The sequence below is a fragment of the Pistacia vera genome, unplaced genomic scaffold, assembly GCF_008641045.1.
Source record: "Pistacia vera cultivar Batoury unplaced genomic scaffold, PisVer_v2 Contig155, whole genome shotgun sequence".
Lineage (NCBI taxonomy): Eukaryota > Viridiplantae > Streptophyta > Magnoliopsida > Sapindales > Anacardiaceae > Pistacia > Pistacia vera.
The window spans coordinates 486,266-507,659 of NW_022195630.1; the positions used below are offsets into that span (position 1 = coordinate 486,266).

The 21,394-nt window shown below is 33.2% G+C and overlaps 1 protein-coding gene across 2 annotated transcripts; it reads right to left on the reverse strand.

Annotated features, from left to right (window-relative positions):
• Positions 1-101: 101 nt before the first annotated feature.
• LOC116124750 (pentatricopeptide repeat-containing protein At5g57250, mitochondrial) lies at positions 102-14,681 on the reverse strand. 2 transcript variants are annotated; one of them, XM_031410485.1, is made up of 5 exons: positions 11,166-14,681; positions 9,966-10,066; positions 3,447-3,512; positions 3,219-3,328; positions 102-509 (listed from the first exon to the last, which is right to left on the reverse strand). In XM_031410485.1, exon 1 carries the CDS (start codon positions 14,467-14,469, stop codon positions 11,257-11,259), a length of 3,213 nt encoding a protein of 1,070 aa, XP_031266345.1. In that variant the 5' UTR covers positions 14,470-14,681; the 3' UTR covers positions 102-509; positions 3,219-3,328; positions 3,447-3,512; positions 9,966-10,066; positions 11,166-11,256. The 2 variants fall into 2 exon arrangements, with proteins under 2 accessions (XP_031266345.1, XP_031266344.1); XM_031410484.1 differs by having other exon boundaries at positions 3,219-3,336.
• Positions 14,682-21,394: the final 6,713 nt, after the last annotated feature.

Below are 21,394 nucleotides of genomic sequence, written 5' to 3' on the forward strand. Positions count from 1 at the left end.
CATTAAAACTCATATAAAAGAGTAATCTTTTACACAAAACACCAGTTACATGCATAATACATTTCAGATTCACAAAATATGCAACATAATTTATTCCGAAAATCAAACATTCATAACATAATAAAATATTACCCATGTAATCTTTTATCTCTACTCAACAACATTACGACACAAAGTATATAACATGAAATTGCAATTTTAAGCTCGATACCATTTGCTAGAATTATTAAACACAAGCAAATCGTGTTATACAACAAACAAATCAACAAAACAAAAAGCCATACTTGGATCCATATGAGCAAATTAATTGGAACCTTTTGATTCTTGCTACTGTCGTTGGAGTAAAGATCGAAAATGGTGGTGGAGTGTTAGTTGTGAGAGAGAGATAACTACTCTCTACCCTTTGGTTCCAACATTACAAATGGTTTAATGGGCCAACCATTTATATATAAAGGGTGAGAGTAGAGACTCACTTATGTAATACAAAATTGATCCGTCCCATTATGAGCCTAGAACAATAAACACATATATATAGGTCACACTTAAACAAAATTATGCAACTAAGTTTAGACACACTAAATTACCTATTAACATAATAGTGATCACTAATTAAATGGGACATACAAAAAGTTCCCCTATATTTGACATTACTCACATTTAATCCGGTTTTCTTATAAAAATCTAAGAATGATTATGTTAGTCCACCAAACATGGAACACAAATACAACAGCCTTTTTTTTTTTCTTTTTTTTTTTTAAATTCTTTTAAAATGCTGTCAAAAAAGAACCTAATTTTTAAAAAGAATCAAAAACAAATTCAGTTTGAACATAGTTTGTATCTCCTTTAATTTATTCTCCCTTTATACTTCATCTACACCTTCCCTATCAAAAATCGTTGCTCGTCAAAATGGTAATTAACTAATAAATATGAATTATTTAAGTAAATTATATTTTTATGTATTAAATCAAATTTAATATATAAATTGAACCTATCATATCAATCTATGTAATCATGCTTAGCACATGATTACATCAAACATAATAGTACTATGTATTATTTCCTAAAACATTTCAACTTATTTTCAAGAATAAAAAACTTCTTTGTAATACTTTATTAAATATGTTATAAGACAACTTTAACAAAGTTACATCCACTAGGATCAAATCTCCCATTGACATTTTCATTTATTTGCAATCAAGTAACAATCAAATAATAACCATAAAACTTTAAGTTGCGGGCTTCAAAGCAAAACAGTTTATCAAGTTTCCTTGAAGAAATATAAGCACAGTAGCAGGCACACTCTTATTTCAAATTAAACCAAAACCTTTTCCGTAAAGGATGTTCCAAATCTAGTGAGATCTGTCTGCATTTTAGGCAAATACTAGAGGTCAATGAAACTTTTCTAAAACTGTTTTACATCTAAAATTAAAAACCAAGTCTCTTATAAGCTATTTCCATCAAAAATTAGAATCTCAGATCATTAACTTCATCAAGATCAGCTATTCAAACATTCAGCATTTCCCTCTGGGGAATCCATCTTCACTCAAAAGGAAACAATAATATTCACTAACAGAAACATATTGCTGCAAATTCCATGCAGTTTCAATTTCGAAAGCCAAACTAAAATTTGATTTCCTATGTTCTTATTTTCTCTTTTCTTATATAAGTGTCTTGTGACCTTCTTTTATTGTTTTACATATGTATATACTACAGATTTTCAAAAGAAAAACTTGAAGCACTTCCATCCCAAATGTTTCCCTACATCATTATTAATGATTTCATGAAATGTATATAGATATTTCTAAAAATTTCAAGGGAGGTTTCTAATAAAATTTGGAGTCATGAACATTTAAGCCAATTTTCAATAAAGCCGAATCCCTATGCCTAAATAATTGCTCTTAATTGGCAATGGTTAAAAAATCCCAATCTGGCTCCAGAAACTAATCCTAGTAAGCTAAAGCCCAATGTTCCCCTTATAAAAAAACTGCCAGTACAGAAGTTCTTATTAATCTTAATGAAAGCAAAATGCGCTCAAATTAAACTTAGGTCAGAGCAGGATTAAAGCTTTAACAAGAATTGACTGCAGCAGACCAGCATCAAAACAAAATGGGTGATAAATATTTCCACAGGAAAGAAAACAAAGAATAAATAAATAATTAAAATAATGTTATTGTTATTAAAGGGGAGGGTGGTGCTGGAGAATGCAAAACAATATCATGTCATAGTTTCAAAAAGAAATGCATTATCCAACCAAACTTAAGGAACTATTTTGAGCCAATTAATTTATCCCTCCCTCATGCAAGTCACTTATTGCAATATCAAGAGCTAAAAGCAATGAGCACAAATTCAATAAAAGAATCGAAAAGGATCTTTTTACAGTTCACTAATCAAGATATGGTAAGACGGGAATCATACCTTTTGAATTAAGCGCCAATAAAAACGATGACAAATGTGACAGTATGCATGTGGCAAATCTCCACTAGTTGACTCAACTAGTTAATAACAATGGTCATCAAGGAAACAACCTGAAGTCCTGACAGTTGTTCAAAGCATATAAGTCAAAACTCNACAATTATTAATGATTTCATGAAATGTATATAGATATTTCTAAAAATTTCAAGGGTTTCTAATAAAATTTGGAGCCATGAACATTTAAGCCAATTTTCAATAAAGCCGAATCCCTATGCCTAAATAATTGCTCTTAATTGGCAATGGTTAAAAAATCCCAATCTGGCTCCAGAAACTAATCCTAGTAAGCTAAAGCCCAATGTTCCCCTTATAAAAAAACTGCCAGTACAGAAGTTCTTATTAATCTTAATGAAAGCAAAATGCGCTCAAATTAAACTTAGGTCAGAGCAGGATTAAAGCTTTAACAAGAATTGACTGCAGCAGACCAGCATCAAAACAAAATGGGTGATAAATATTTCCACAGGAAAGAAAACAAAGAATAAATAAATAATTAAAATAATGTTATTGTTATTAAAGGGGAGGGTGGTGCTGGAGAATGCAAAACAATATCATGTCATAGTTTCAAAAAGAAATGCATTATCCAACCAAACTTAAGGAACTATTTTGAGCCAATTAATTTATCCCTCCCTCATGCAAGTCACTTATTGCAATATCAAGAGCTAAAAGCAATGAGCACAAATTCAATAAAAGAATCGAAAAGGATCTTTTTACAGTTCACTAATCAAGATATGGTAAGACGGGAATCATACCTTTTGAATTAAGCGCCAATAAAAACGATGACAAATGTGACAGTATGCATGTGGCAAATCTCCACTAGTTGACTCAACTAGTTAATAACAATGGTCATCAAGGAAACAACCTGAAGTCCTGACAGTTGTTCAAAGCATATAAGTCAAAACTCCAAAAAAAAAAAAAAAAATAAAATAAAATAAAGAGTAAATCAATAGTTCAAAAAAATTAATTAATGGTTCAAGCACCTGCTGAAAGAATTGTGACAGTCTTGCCAATATATCCTTCACCAAAGGAATCATTGATGCCAAAGCCTGCACCACTCTCAAATTCTTAAGAAGCAGCATGGGAATAAAATTTGTTGTTAATTTGTATGAAATTGTAAGTTTCAGTACCTAAAGACTTATGCCTATTTTTTTAATGTAGGTTCAGAAATTTACTTTTTGTGGTCCATTTAGGGTGTTTTGGTTATCTAGTTCATCTAAGTTGGGTTATTAGGTGATGTGTTAATTTACTGTTGACCACTAATCTTTAAATGCGACGGCCAAATATACAGAAACTATAGTGTCAATACAGGTTGATCAGTTGAATTCTCTGCTTGTGAGGGTGTTCATGCTGGCTAGTTCAAAGTCAACTGGGAAAACATGATCCCCAGATGATAACTAAAGCTTCTTCATTTAGCGTGAAAGAAATAAAAGAATTTTTGAAAAAAGTGGACAACCCAATATTTCATGACATAAAATCATATTATTAACCTTTCCATGACTTTTTGTCTCTAAAGACTTTCAAGATACTTATTGTTTCTATATTTATCTAAATTAGCTATGAATTGTAGGTTGACTCGAGTTGTGTTCTTAGGGCTGTTCAGGCTATAGTAATACTTTTTTCCTTTTGGTCAGATTACACAAATTCAGGTTAGTCTTTGAGTAGCGTTATACCCTGTATATTTAAGCCAAAAGATAAAAGGTTGCATTCAGGAGTAACAGAAAGGAAATTAATAGACTAACAGAGAAAAGATTTTTAAAGAACGGTAGTAAATTTTGACTAGTTTTGTCAAGCATCAAAGCATTTCCAAAACTTTTGTAAGGGAAAAGAAAATTACTTATTGCAGTTTCCAGATGGGTATAAAATTGTTTTCCCTCCACTGATATTTATTCTTTGCAGATACTTTTTAAACAATTGTGTGTATATATAGTGGAAGAAAATGAACTTACCGCTGGCTCTTCACCCATAGCACACAAAAGGGGAGGGGAAAAGAGCATAATAGGAAGTGAGTGACAAGTTCCCCCATAAACAGATTAAAGGGGGTACATTCCTATACCCTACTAGTGGAATTTCCCGACAAAATAAGGGACAAGAAATGATTGCAAACACTTTATGAAGTCTGAAATTGAAGATTTCCTTAAAATCCTTCTTTTGACGCTAAACCTATATTTGAAAGGCTAAAGAAAAACCCTCCAGATTGGAATGATAAATGCACAGAAGCAGTTCGAAAATTCAAGCTAAAGGCCTAAGAACTATCTGCCTCTAACATTCCACATCCATCCGCTCCAAGTATTGTGGAGACTGATGCTTCAGAGTTGGGATGTGGAGGCATATATAAACAAAGATAATAAAGAGAAGTCAATAAGATTTACTTCTGGGGTTTGAAACCAACTGATAAGACCCCAACTCATCCAACTCAAATTTACAAAAGGAATAATAAGGGCAAATGGCATGGTGTGCAAGTGGGAGTTGGTTATCCACGTGGCAATTACAATGGAATTGGTGTAACGTTTGTGAGTATAAATTGAGGGATAGGAATTGTAAAGGGCAGAGAATATTTTAGTGGGATATTGGAAAGGAGGCCCGTAGCTCCTCGAATTGCTAGGTTATCTTTACATTTAGTACTGTTTTCTTAATTGTTCTTCATTATTGTTGTTATCCATTTCTGTATCAATCAATATAGAGGTATATTCATATTAGTGCTTTCTCAATTATCTCTGATCTGTGTTGGAATATTGCACTATTTGGGTATATTGTATTCTGTTTGGGTTGTGTTGAGTGTTAAGAATCCAGGTTCCTATCAATTGGTATTAGAGCTAAGGTTGGGGAATGGTAAAAACGAAAATGGAGAAAGAAATTGGATCGATGAAGGAAGATTTGGGAATGATCAAAGAGTGCTTAAGGGAAATGCTAGCCTAGATGAGGTGTAAAGATGAAGAAGAAGCAAGAAGGGGTGAGGGAAATGGGTCGACAAAAATCCCAGGAAATCAAGGACCAAACCAGGAAGATGTTAATGGAGGAACGATGAACACCAAGAGACTGCGGCAAGAAATTAGCAGCAGAAAATTGGAGATGCCGCTCTTCGCGGGGAAAGATCCTTATGGGTGGTTGTTTAGGATTGAGCGTTATTTCAATGTGTACAGAATCGCCGAGAATGAGAGGTTGGTCACCGTGGCCGTTTGCATGGAGGGTGACACGATCAATTTGTTCCAGGGGATGGAGGTGCGAGCTCTAGTGACGACATGGGACGCCTTTAAACTTGCCTTGCTTCATCGGTTCAGTGGCTCACAGGAAGAAGGATCGTATGATGCACTGATGGGAATCCGACAGACTGGTACAGTGGAAGAATATCGCCAGAAGTTTGAAGCTCTATATGCTCCATGGCATAAAGAGAAAGAAGACATATTATGGGCTGCCTTCTTAAACGGGCTTAGACCAGAGATAAAAGCTAAAGTCAAATTGGGCCAACCCAATTCATTAATTCAATTAATGGAGTTAGCCCAGAAAATAGAGGAGAACAATTGGGCTTTAGAAGTAATGAAGTTTGGGCTTAATAGAGCTGTTAAACCAGTTGGGCTGTATGGGTTTAATAGAGGAATTATTTCAGTTGGGCTGGGTAAACAGGGAATAGCAAATACAATTGAGTGTGGACTTGAGCAATATGATAATGGACTGGGCAAAGATTTTAATGTAGCTGGGCCCGGTAGAGAAACTGGGTCAATGGAAAACAGGTCAAGGGTCCAATCAAATTTAAATCAGATTGCAAATAACTCCAAGCCATTTCCCTTCATCGATCAGTCGAGATATTCCGACAACTCTTTGTCGGCGCATCGAACTTGGGAAGAGGCACTATCTGGTGCAGCGATAGCCTCTAGTTATCAAAGCCCGAGTACCACACCAAATCCACCGGACGATCACAACTTCTATCCACAGCGAACAACTCCTTTCCTGCAAACGACAGAAATCAATGTACTTAAAGGGGGAAATATCGGTGTCATAATGTGCTTAACACGGGGATACCATGTACGTTTTGATGACTTGTTTATATCGGGTGAATCCTTGAAGTTGGGTGATGGTTTAGCAACCATTGATGAACAAAACCCTTTCCTCTTCTACGGTGCAAAGGTGATTAAAGGGGATGGTCGCATGCTCACAACGTTTGTAGGTAAGAACACAACATGGGGGAAGACAATGAACCAGGTTATTATCGCTTCCAGCCAGACCCCATTACCAGCTCAACTTGACAAGGAAAAGCATTATCCTGGGATGCCAGACATTAAAGACAAAACTTCGAGCAAGGAATTAATGAAGTCTATCAAGAAGTTTATCATCAGATCAAGTGGTAAGGAAGTTTGGATTGGCGAAGCACTTATCAATAAGAATCCGACACTAGATGAGCATGTTATTGACACTCTATGCAAAGGAATTAGCACACCGTTTATAATGCCACAAGGTCCTAGGAGTTCAAATGAGGATTGGCTCTTGAATCCGACACTAGATGAGCATGTTATTGACACTCTACGCAAAGGAATCAGCGTACCGTTTATAATGCCACAGGGTCTTGGTAGTTCAAATGAGGATTGGCTCCTTTCCTGGGCTACATTGAAGTTGGGAGCAGAAAAGGAGACTTTTAAGCAAATTTTTGTGATTGAACACTTCCCCTCTGCTGACCAGCGCCTTCTCATTCAGTGTTTGAAGCAGGAAGGCCACATGGTGGCAATGGTTGGAGTCAAAACAAATAAGACTCCAGCACTAAACGAAACTAACGAGGGGATTGCTATGGGCACTTGGAGTTAAATGGCCAGAGAGAGTTCGGAAATTATCATTTTGGATGGCGATTTCAGTTCCTTGGTTACCATTTTGGCTGTGGAAGATGTGCTTACGATAATATCTAAAGGCATATCCAACTTGAGATCACCATTGTTATTGCAAGGTTATTGATAGCCATTATCATAATAGCTGACTTTAAGGATACCTCAATTACAGCAAAATTCCCCTCTCCCCACCTTGAGGACAAGGTGGTTCTTCAAGGGGAGGGTATTGATAAGACCCCAACTCATCCAACTCAAATTTACAAAAGAAATAATAAGGGCAAATGGCATGGTGTGCAAGTGGGAGTTGGTTATCCACGTGGCAATTACAATGGAATTGGTGTGACGTTTGTGAGTAAAAATTGAGGGATAGGAATTGTAAAGGGCAACGAATATTTTAGTGGGATATTGGAAGGGAGGCCCTTAGCTCCTCGAATTGCTAGGTTATCTTTACATTCAGTACTGTTTTCTTAATTGTTCTTCATTATTGTTGTTATCCATTTCTGTATCAATCAATCTAGAGGTATATTCATATTAGTGTTTTCTCAATTATCTCTGATCTGTGTTGGAATATTGCATTGTTTGGGTACATTGTATTCTGTTTGGGTTGTGTTGAGTGTTAAGAATCCAGGTCCTTATCACCAACACAACATAAATATGGTAGTATATAGAAAGAAATTCTTTCTATAGTAATGTGGATTACTAAATTTTACGATCTTAAGTCTTAACGACACCTTATATCCTTGCTGGCAAATTAAAGAAATGGTTAAGAGTTTTTGTAAAATTCATATCCAGTCCACAATAAAATGTAAATCTTCTAACATGCATTAATTGTAAGCCCCAGTCCCATCATCTCCATCTTCACAGTGATACTTTTTCTCCCCTTCTCTCTCTCCCTCCCCCGTTACAATAAATTGTCAAGAGCTCTCTCCTTCAATCATCTCAATCTGCTTTAAAACAACTAAAAATTCTAATCCTAGTTACTCTCAATCAGTTTTCTCTTTAGAATGAAACTCTTTAACTATTTATGTATTACATGAATGGAAATTTTCTCTCTTTTGAACCAAATCTCAACATCGTAAAAAAAGAAACTCTCCAAAACGATTAAAACTCTCTGTCTAAACAAAAATAATAATAATAATAATAATTGAAAAAAAAAAACAATTGCAGACCTTGAAACTTTTCTATTTAAAGATCGAAAAAATTTGCATAACCATCTCTTGGGAACTCTTTTGATCGAATTCAGAAAAATTTGTAGAACCATCTCTTGAAAACATGATTGGCAAAGAAAGTTTCAACCGTTTGGGAGAGTTTTTTACTTTGCAATTTTGAGGTTTAGTTCAAGAGAGAGCGAGTATGCATTCACCTCACACAGAGACAGATATGAATATCAAGAATCAGATTTGATTTCTAATAATTTTGTGATTTCAAGTTCTAATGGCTTTTAAAAGAGAAAACATTAAGAGTAAAAGTGAGATAAACATAGAGAGCACCCTACAGTTTACTGTAATGAGTGAGAGAGCGGAGGAGAAAGTGTCGATGAGAAGATAGAGTGATATGACTGGTGCCTCTATAAATGCATATAAAGAATTTTTAATGTTAGAGAGATAGAGAGAGAGAGAGAGAGAGAGAAGAGTTTTGCAATTCTTAATGTGAAAATTTTCTGCCTAAATTGGTTGTCTAACATTAACCAGCAATATAACCGCTGGTTCAGGTTGAAAAAGAACGTGGGCGTTTGCACCAAAGAATTTTTACAATAGGCTATATCAACTTAATATTTTGACTTAAAATGGTGTCACAATTTTTTAAACTTTGATTTCTTATAGTCCAATGGTTCCAAAAGAGAAGTTAAAGCTAGCTATTTCATGTGTCACTTCATTATCTTTTAAATTGTTTGATTACAATTTATGAGCAGTTATGAAATAACTACCTTTAATTTCTCTTTCACAACCATTGGATTACAACAAATCCAAGGTTAAAAAATTATGTCACCATTTTTTGACCAAAATTCAAGTTGACATTAGCCTGACCTATGTATTTTTGGTAATTATTCCTGGTTTTTTCCACTAAATTTATACATTAATCTTAGTCCGTTTTAAATTTCGAGCTATTTCAATTAGATCTAAAAAATTTATTGTCAGTAGTTGAGAACAGCTTGCCAACTTAAAAAATAAGGGAAGCCATAAATTAACCTCAAAAGTTTTATTACTTTGAAGTTGCAGTAGCTACCTTTTATAATGAGTTTAGTAGTTTACTGCTACGTATTTACCATTTGTAAGAATTAATTAACCATTCAAAGAACTTTGAAGTATCTTATAAAGATTGTCAGATTAGAATTAAGTTTATATTAACACCTTATCTATTACCATGCCAGAAACTTCAAATTTGTAGTATCACATGCTGTTCAACATGAAAATCAATTGTTTTTCAACTTTGTGTGTGCTTGGAACTCTATGGTGCATACTTTTAGCAGAATTCTTTGTTTTCCAACTGTAACACTATGTAAACTTGAACTTATAATACAATTTACTTTTACTTTTACTTCAGCAAGTCTACGTGCACAAATAGTTTAAAACAAGACATCCCCACTTTAAGTTTGAATTAAACATACTCTAGCATCAAAATAAAGTTTAAAATACACAGAACAAGCAGAATGAATGCTGACATGAGAAAATTCGGAAGCAGCCATACCAGTACTAAAGCAGTTATTCCCATTAGAACTCCGCAGTTAAGCGCTTGTTTGGGAGCATACTAGGATAGATAACTTTCCAAGCAGTCCTCGTGTAGAATCCCTATAATAAAACAAGAAATCTTGATGATCAATTCAGGTGCAGGAATGATGAAGGTGGGAACGCGGGAAAGCTGGTTTAAAAAAAAGAGCAAAATATTTTAATATGGATCAATCAACTGAACCCAGGGACCTCTAATAGGCCCTAAAATAATAACCTGCTGATCTAGAAAAATAATGAAAAGGGAGAGAAAAATACAAGCAGTATCACAATTTAACAAACAAAATACTTTAGGCATTATGGATAGTGTTTCAACCCCCTGAAAGTTGTTGGATACCCAAAAATCCCTTGATAATTTTCAAGTGCTCAGAGTTCTAAACTGGGGACTACTACCTGACCCTAAAATTTTAGTAGTCAGGAAAAAATCCCAAGTGGATAGTTTTAAAATAACCATTTCTTCCAAAATTAAGATTTAAGTGTTATGAAGATTACAGTAATCTGGTGTCAAATTTCCCTTAAAAAATATAATTAATTCTTTAGTTAGGACAACAAACAATCAACGAAGAAAAAAGACAGTCCACATAAGCAGTCAAAGAAAGCTTGAAATATTAGAATTTCCCGTCTAAACAAACCAGCTAGAGAAGGGAAAGAAATACCTGTTAAAGAAAGCTTATATTGATAAAATAAGCGAAGCACCTGGTAGAATATGATTAGGTATATTCATATAATTAATGAGATACAGTATTTGAAAGGGTTACACATATCCTTATTACAGCAATAATATACAGTGATCCTTAAAGAAGCATTCAATTCAAAATTAATTATCTATTAAACCTTTTTCTGCAGAGAAATATTAGGATATGGGCAGGATGGTGGCACCCTTTAGCCTGATAAAATTGCTTTGAGCAATCTGACTAAGGATAGTTTCTACTGTTAACTTGACCCATAAACCAAGGCTAACAACCATCATAAAAGAGCCTAGAGCAGTCTGAACCCAAGCATGAGCAAGACCAAGTATTATGTCACTCAGAAACTTATCAGAGAGGACAATTTATTTTAAAAGACGTTTTATGTGATTAGTTTCATAGCAGCATACTTATTCCTATATCTCCTCAACAACATGCATAAAATGAACAAGGCAAGAATACAAGTATATATTTACCAGCAGGATGTCATTCCAAGGCTTCTTTTCAGATGCTGAAGCGGAAGAAGCTCGATATTTTGTAGCAGTAGGCATTAGCGCTTCACATTGACTAAGAATCTGTATTCGATCTCGAGAGCATTTCTTTCAGTACACCATTTGCCTTCTGCAGCTCCCCTTTTGAACAGAGCGAAGCTATTTGGGAGTAGCAAAAGTCAAAATCAAGTGATTGAGATATTTTCCCCACATTATAGGAGTTTTCTACCATCTCTGAATCATTCTGCTTACTGGATGATGTGAAAGCTTCACATTTGTAAAGCTTGTTTGATGTTCGTGATCCATAATCAGTACTAAAACTTCGAACAGGAAAAAGTATAGATCCAATTTCATCAAGGATAGATATAGCTTCTCTTATACTCCCTTGCTCACATAAAGAGAACAGAAAGCTTACTACAGACTCCGATTCAACCTCAGAATCAACTCCATTTATTAGCTCCAGAACAGATTTTGACTGAAGCATTTCTCTCAGGATGCTCCTGGACTCTTCCATTCTTCCCTTGGTGCATAGTCCCCTTATCAAATACAAAAAACCCAAGAAATCAGGTAATATACCTTGCCTCTTGAACTTAAAAAATTGTCCAAGAGCCCCTTCCATGTCACCCTTCAGGCAAAAGCCATTAATTACTGCACTAACAGTGAATTCGTCAGGCTTAAGACATGTAGTTTCCAAATCATGCAAAAATTTCGAGGCTTCCTCCATTCGACCAAGCTTGCAATAACCATCAATGAGGAAGTTATAAATGCGTGTACTTGGATTAAAGCCCTTGAGCACCATCCTCTCCAACAATTGCTTGGCATCTAACAAAAATCCTTCTTTACATAAATTGTCAATCAGTGTGGCATATGTGACTTCAGAGGGAGCCAAATGAATCTTTTCTAATGAATCAAATAGCCGAAATGCTTCAACAAGACATCCTTGGCGGCACAAGGTGTTCATAAGTGAATTATAAGTTACAATATTAGGAGCAATCCCCCTATTTCTCATAAAGGCACAGAAATCTAAGGCCTTACTGAGATACCCTTCCTTGCAGAGGCTACCAACCATGAGCGAGTAATCAAATACATCCATATAGGGTAGATTATCTTCAGCTCCCATGACAAGTTTATATGCATCCAAGACTCTGCCATCCTTGATAAGTTCCTTGAGAACAGAAACAGAAAAAGTGACAGTTGAGGCATTACCTTTCATCTTTTTGATAAACCAAAGAGCACTTTTCACATCATTCAGACACAAGTAATGTATTAGCATCTTGATCACTGAAGGTTCAACATGGCCATATTCTTTTAGAAATATATTCAACATAGGCCCAATCAGCGATCTTTTTCCATCAACAGTAAGGCCCTTCAATATAGAACAGTAAGATTTGCTTGTTACAACTGAACCTTGCCTCCTCATTATCATGCACACTTTACTTGCAACCTCCGAATAACCTTTCTTGCATAAGAAAGATATTATGGTACTACACATTATGTCATATAATTGTGAACCCAAATTCTCAATCTTGTAAACTAAGTTAAGAACTCTATCCACGCCTTCTTTAGTAACAGCTGCCTCAACCAATGTCTTGACGATACCTACATCACAACCCAATCCTTTCTCATCAAGTTCAATTAACACTTCAGTGGCCAAATCCACCATTCCCTTCTTGCATAGCCCGTTAATAATACAATTGTAGCATGCAACTGAAGAATTTGATGTCCCTCTAAATTCATCAAATATCTCAAGTGCCTCCTCAATTCTCCCCAATTTACAATAGCCATCAATCATTGTACAATAGGTAACAGAATTTGCAACCAAATCCATTTCTGACATGGCCTGGTAAAGTGCATGAGCATCCTCCAGTGCACCCACCATAAACAGTGCTTTAATAAGAATGTTACACATGACAACATCCATCTGAATCCCCAATTCTTCCAATCTCCGTTTTGTTTCTATAGTCCCTTTCATGTTGCCTTCTTCAATGTACCCATGTAGCAGTGTACTATACGTGACAACATCTCCAAGAATCCCTTTTGAGACCTCATCTGCCTCAGATGTCCTCCCAACTTTACACAATCCATTGATAATAGTATTGTAAGTAACAATAGTTGGCTTAATCCCCTTCCTCTCCATCTCTTCCAGCAGATGAAAAACATAATCTAAATCACCTCTCCTACAAACCCCATCGATCAAAGTTGCATAAATAAATTCATCTGCCACAATTCCTATATCTTCAACTTTCTTAAACACATTGAATGCTTCTTCTAATTTCCCTTTCTTACAGAACCCCAAGATGATTGCAGTATAAGTAATTAAATTAGGTCTCAACCCATCTTTTATCATCTTGTTTAAAATCCCAACTGCCTTTTCCACTTGCCCTTCTTTTGAAAACCCATCTATAAGTATGGTATAGCTAATAACATCCATTTTTATTCCTCGTTCTATCATTTGCCTATGTTTACGGAGCGCCTCTAACAAACTCCCATCCCTCAAGCACCCGTAAATCCAACTACTGTAAAAAATAACATCAAATATCAAACCTTCATTTTCCATCCTAATAACCAAATCATTAACCTCATTAACTCTACCCAACATGCAAAGGGCACTTAAAAGTGCAGTAAAACTCACAACATTCGGCCTTAAAGCTCCTAAACCTGTAGCATTCTCGAAAAACCCTATAGCAAGCTCAGGTTTTCCAATCTTACAAAACCCTGATATTACAGAACTACAAACAAAATTATCAAAAGGGTATTTAACATTCTGATCAGTCATCAACTCCAACACCTCGACCGCTCTATTCATATAACCTAAATAGCTAAAGCTATATATCAACGAACAAAAAGTAAAAGAAGAAGGAAATGTACCATAATTCCTCAAACAACTCTTTAACACCAATAATGCTCTTACTGGGTCGTTCCTTTTGACACAAAACCCTTGAATTAATAAATCAAACAAGCGACTGTTTGGGGAAAATGAAGTCTTTCCCATCTGGGAATTCATAAAATCCTCAGCTTCTTCAAATTTGTGTAATTTGAGGAGAGCCCAGGTGAAGATTGAGTGAGTTTGGGAATTACCCTTGATTTGGTTTGAGTTCATTTGGGAAATAAAGTGAATGATTGAATTGAATCTTTGGGTTCGAGAGAGAAAGATAAGGAATTTATTGATGGATTGGAGAGTGGGACTGAAGCCTCTTTTGAACAGAGTTTGAAGAGAAACTGATTTGGAAAGTCTGCTATATGAAGTCAAAAGAAAAGAAGATGAAGAGAAAGACCGAAAGAGAAACATTACAGTTGAGTTAATGGAGTGTTTGAACGTTGCTTGAAACTGAGAATATGTAATTCATGATCAAAGAGTTTTCAGGGGTTATTGTTATAAGCTGCTGCTGCAACTTAAATATGAATGATGGAAAATTATTCTGGAGTGTGTGAAACATGGTAGCCAAAATTGTAGGAGAATCACATGAAACGCCATAGCTGTTGCAGCCTGCTGCGACCTGTTCCATAAATCAATTGGATGGCTTTTGCAAAATTGAAAAACAAAGGGTACACTTTAATTTTTCACCTTTCATTTCTCGGGATCTCACGGCTCATGGGGTTTCATTGTCCATTAATTATTTTTATTTTTTAGTCTATTTTCACTCCATAAAACATTTTAAGTCATATAAGAGTTATATATAAAGTTAAATCTAACCTTTAGAAGAAAAAAAAAAAAAAAGACAATCATGAATTTCAAAGATTAGATTTGACTCTTTGTATGTCTTTTTGTAAACCTAAATTACTCAAACATTTTATACACCCAATTCTTTTAGGCCTCCATCCCCTTCGAATTGGTCACAATCCTCCATTATAAGTATACTCTATTATATTACTTTCTTTATACCTTTAGTAATATTTTCCGTCAAAAAAATATTTAAAATTTTTTTTTTTAATGATCAAAATTTTTTGATTTAGGTTTAGGCAAGAATTAAAAATTAAAATATAGAATAAATGAGTGTATTTAGAAATATAATGTCATTAAGGTTAAACTGTAAAAAAAAAAAAAGTTTAAAAGTGAGAGATACTGATCAATTTGATGAGTTAAAAATTATTTCTCCTTTTAAAAATTCTGAGGTAAAGGTTCATGACAACCCGTTGGGTTAGGGACCTGTGGGTTGTCACCCAACCGGTTGGATCATGAGTGTCCAAAAACCCAATCTTATTAGGACATGTAAAAAAGGAGAAAAAAGAAATGGTTCTCATACACTTAAAAGGGCCAATAATTAATTACCTCTGTGATCTTTGCTAAATAATCACTAATATGCCAATTATCCATGACTTAATCAAATACCTCCGAAAGTTTATAGAAATTAATCATTGATAACCATTGTTGAGGATTGGCACCCTTGATTTTCAAAATGTTTTTATATTTATGCCAAAATTTTAATTCTCCTTTTTTGTTTATAATTTTTCATACTCAAAATACATTGTGTTAAACTTCATTTTCCTTTTTCTTTTTAAAAATATACTTAATTACATTTGAATCTAAATTTTTTTTATAAATTTTGGGGTGGCCCTGGCCTTCCCAGGCCTAAGGGGCAGCCTATTGTTGTTGGAACAAATTTTGGAATGATTTCTCTTTCAAAGAGATTAAAAAAATGTGAAATACGATTTTCATTCAAGTGAATGAGTGAAGATCATTTTGTTAGTGTTTTATATAAGGGTGTTTAAAACTAGTTAACCGGTTCAAATACCTCTTTTTTTGAACTGGAACAAAACCGGTTCTAGGAGAAAACCGATTTTGAACTGAACCACTTTTTAGATTAACGGGTTCCTAAAAACTTGTTAATCGGTTCTCAAAATCCACTAAACCGATAATCAAATCGAAAAATAGGTTAAGAGAAATTCTTGAACTAAAACCGAACCAGTTTCATCAGAAAACCGATTTTTTGATTTGGTTCAATTTACAGATTTTTTTTAACAACCCTAGTTTTATAATTTTTAGGGTGCGAGAATAAGAAAACCAATTAGTGGTCATTCTCTCGCAAATATTTATTAATCTTCCACCACTAACAATATAAGTGGTGAAAAAAAAAAAAATCACCACTTATTTCATGAATTTCAACCACTTTACATGAAAGTGCTATTTAAATAAATTTGAACTACTTGTAAGTATTATTGGTATTTTAAGTGACCATTAACGACAGTGAGTGGTTTAATAAAAATATCAATTTTTATTTCAACCTCTTGAAACAGAAGTGGTGCTTAAATAAATTTTAACCACTTACAAGTAGTAGTGGTATTTAAGTGGCTATTAACCACATGCAATTGTTAGGGTTTAGTAAAAAAAAAAAAAAACACATTTACCACATACACACCAATGGATGTGGTTGCTACCAATTTTATTTACTATTTACTTTTATGTGTGGTAAATATATCAATTATTATATTTCAACCATAAACAAATTTCAAGTGGTGGAATGATTTTTTTTATCACATGTATATAGTTTATGTGGTTAAATTAATGTGGTCATTAAGTCACTTTGTTGTACTGTCAATATCATCAAATTGAAGAGATGAGTTAGAAGTAGTTACCTCATCTTCATTAATGGCCATGAAATACATATTGGCTACTCGGTTTCTTCACCATTATCTTATTTTACGTGCGCGCCCAGACATATAGCAAATATATATTTATATTGCAATGAGGACTGTTTTGGGCTCAGAACGTAATAACTTTTGAGTTTAATGTGATTAATATGCTGGTTTAGTGAGATGTAATATTATAAATAAGATGAAACTTCACAGGAAATTTCATGAAAGGGAAAATAAGTTGTTTAAGCACTTTTTCAGGTTAGAATTTTTAACAACTTTGTCATAATTACCCAAATCATTTGAACTGATCAACTTACTTTCTTTATAATAGCAATGTGATAAAATTTGAAGAGCAGAATAAATAAAGAAAAAGTTAAATCTAGACATTTAGATAGCTTTAGATTTCTACTTCTGGAATGTTTGAAGAAGATCCAGTATAGACAGTGAAACACGTAAGTTAATGTTTGAGTTGATGGTTTTGAACACAAAACATGTTTTAGGCATTAGAAATGTTGTATTTGTGTTTTGGACTTATAATATAAAAAAGTAAGCATCCAAGTGGTGAGGTCATGATTTGGACCCAAAAGACTGTCATCTAAAAAGTTGGAATAGTGAGAGTTAATAGTATTTATCCCCTGGAGATTAGGTTCGTTTTCTAAGTCTACCAGTCCAAAGTACTATGATATATCCCCTGATTGTAACAAATGTTAAGTAGAAATGGACAGCTGGGGACAGAATTTGAGCTATTAAACTTGAGACAATATTAAAAGAATAAATATTACTCATCCCAAATATTTATCTCAAATTTTACATTACAAATGATGTGTCATTATATGAGCATTGTTATATCATTAAATGCTAATCATTTTACCTACATATTAATACTATATATATATGATGACACATCATTTAGGATATGAATTTTGGATAAAGAGTAGTATTATTGATATCAAAATAAGGGGTATTATAGTCTGTAAACAATAAAAATCATTATAATTAATGGATTATGTAAGCATTTGTTAAATTTAAAGCGGATAAATCTTAGTATCATATGATTCTAAACCATAATCGACCAAAACCTCAAAGTGGATAAACTCTTTTTCTCATAATAGTGGATGTAAATTTTAGCCTTTTTTTTTTTATTATTATTTTTATGATTGAGGGTGTCTAGGTTTACTTACGTGCATCTCAACTAATTCCTGGGACCCTGAAACTATTGACCTGGAAAAAGCTTCAATGACTACCCTTATTAGCAGTGGCGGATCCAGGATTTTTGTCGAGGGGGGCCTCTACGGCTCCGTCATTGTTTGCTAAATAATTAGTAAAAACTTTAAAAAAATAACCAAAAGGCAATAACGTAGTACTTTCTTACTTGAATAAATCAATGAGAAAGCAAATTTTTTAGTAAATGTGTTAAATAAATCTTGAGCAAAACCTTCTTTTAATTTTATTTTTGGCTTCCAAAGATTATAATGTAAAATTTCATGACTTTGACCAGACTTAATCTAAATTAAAGTCAATCAAAACTTAAATCAAATCAACGTTGTGTTGACTTTTAATATGAATTAGCAAAAAAAAAAGAAGGAAATTTTCTTAATATAAACATATATAGTAACTCAAATTTCTTTATTTATTTTGAGTATCAGAACCGTGACATTTGAATTGTAGGAAAGTGGTGGGTAAATGGTGAAGAATGATATCCTTTAACATATAGTTAAGGTTTTAATTTGAGAAAGTAAGTTCATTCTTTAGACACAAAACACAAAATAAACTCACAAGGTCTATGTCTTTTCCTCTCAAATTAGAACAAAAAACCTCAAAAAAAAAAAAAAAAAAAAAGAGCATGATTCAATCCTAAAATAACTAAATAAATAATGAACAATACACATACTTAAAAGTAATAAAACAGAAAACAGAGCTAATTGTGACACCTTGAGTAATGAAAGCTTCAACAATTTCAGTCTTCAAAAGTTTAAGGTCGAATAGCATGAGGAAGAGAAAGAGAGAATGAGAGAGTAATAATTTGAGGATAAAATCATAAAAAGTGGTGAAATCGGAAGAAGAGTAGAGAGAATTTTAAACTTTTAATATAATAAGGGCTGGAATATTATATAATAACAAGTTTTTGTGGGTTATATATATGTATAATAATTCTCATTTTTTATTATTCGGAGTAAGCCTGAGTATATATATTAATAGCAATTTTTAGAGTATATATATTAATAATTTTTCTTTTTTAAAACTTGAGGGTAGGCCTGGGCCAATCTCAAAAGGGCTAGATCCGCCCTTGCTTATTAGCAACTAAATAGAGACTCAAACTCAGAATCTTTTGAGTAATATACACAAGAATCTTTATCGTCACTCAAAGATAGTTGTGAGTTTTACTTTGCCTTTCATCCTATTAGTTTTTATGTAATACTATACTTTTTTTAGGATATAAATGTCATTATACTAAATATTTATACAAAAGAGTTACTCTTATCCGTTCTACTTTTGTCAAATCTAAAGAAGAATATGTATGTAACCCACATTTATCATGTTTCCATACACATTAAAATTTGACTTAACACATAATCTAATTAGATTAAAAGAAATTAATTGCATTTGCTGATTGCCAATATTGTTGATATATTATTTTCGATGTAATCATCTCTTATTCTATCAAATTGCTTTGTTAAACATTGGTGGATACCCATACCTCCTCTGAGGTTTTAGTTTCCATTTACACCCATGGTATGAAAAACTATCCCTCACTTCCCTTTGTATTTGAAGAATTATCTTTACCTCCCCTCATTGGCCTTATTTGATAGATTTCTATCTTTGGTCTACTATTTACCCCCTATAGATAAATTAATACAACTCATCCACTTTGTTTCAAAAAGCATTAAAAACAGTATTGTTCTTAGTGATATGTTATAGTGTCAATTTTTAAATTAAACGTCTAATTTTACTCCTATTACTCACCAACTCAACAAATTTCTTAAATTCTTCACTCATTTAGTATCCAAATCCACAAATCAACCTTGAACTTACAATTATTTTCTAGCGAAGGTTAACTTCAAATTTCTAGTTCAGTTTTGGTTCGGTTTTTAGTTTTTTTTTTTTTGCTCATCCTATCAATTAAGGCCAAAGGTGAGATATTAGATAATCTTCAAATGGGAAGGGATGTTAGGATAATTTTTCATACCTTGAGGTGTGACACCTAAAATTGAAACTCAGGGGAGGTGGAGACAGTAATCCTATTAGTATTACATGTTTTGAGCGAACCATCCGTGGCTCGGGATGCACATCTCCGGCCCAGCTCCTTGATTAATTACTACTTACATAATGTATTACGTATTTATGTAAGGAAAAAAAATATGATTTTTGTGTTAATTGACCACCCCAATATTTAAATACACATAAATTATTGATTCTAATTGAAGTTTCATAATTGAACTATATACAAATATCATCGAAGCATGATACCATCAATATTTGTAAATAAAAAAATAAAATAAAAACAATATTACTTGTATTAAATTTGAATATGACGACTAAATAATCTTGGAAACAGAGAATGTGACTTTTTTTTTCAGTTGTTGAATGGTGAAAGAAAATTGGTTAGACTATTGTAACTTAAATTTTTAGTACAAATTTGAGACACAAATTTTTCAAAGGGTTTTTTGCATGTCACCAACAAATTAATTAAGGGAGCAAATTAATTCTATCCCATTATTGTATAACTTAACCCCAATATCAATAAAGATCAGAATATTATAATTTAAGTATTTAACATAAAATCTAACACAATCTAAACCATCATCCATATGTCTTTATCCACTTGCTCTGAGCCTAGTTAGTAAATACAAGTACAACAAAAAAAAAGGTACGTGAATTTTGCGAGTATGATACGGAAAACTTTGAAAAATAAGTTTGTAAAAATTCAGTTATAAAATTCGGATATTGGAAAAATATGATATGGATATATACGGATTTAATATAGCACATTGTCAATAATGCGTTTTGAAAAATACGGCAATTCTTAAGTATAGATTATATATATTTTATTATTATTATTTGTACGTATGCAAAGTGTAAACATAGTTTGTGTATTAGATTATAACAATGAAATTGTAGAATTTAAATAACAAGATGTATTATATAAATTAAACATTCTGCAATTTCATGAACTCTTATCTCTTTTATTTTGTCTAAAGCTAGAAAGCAACTGTATTTTTTCTTTTTTAAGTCAGATGATTTGGTGTTTCTCGTTTAATAGCATTTTGTTTGTTGCATCGAGCAGCTCTCTATGCTTAATTTGACATGAATGTTCTCCAATGCATTGTGATATAGTAATTTGTGTGAAAGATACCATAGAGTCACAGCTAAATTCAAAATACCATGTGCAAGTGAAGGCAAAACCGTAAAAGTAGACAAGTCTAATTTGGCCATGACTTTCAAAATACCATTTCGATACAGTAATCAAAATTTAAACTACAGTTCTGTATCTACATTGTCCACTCATCCAACAGTTTATGACCCACCTAGTTTGAATTTGAAGATGTGGCAAGCAGATAAGACGGAAATCAATGGTATTATCAATGAGTAATCAGTCAATTTCAAACCAAAATCTTGAGGCAAACTAGCAACATCAAGTG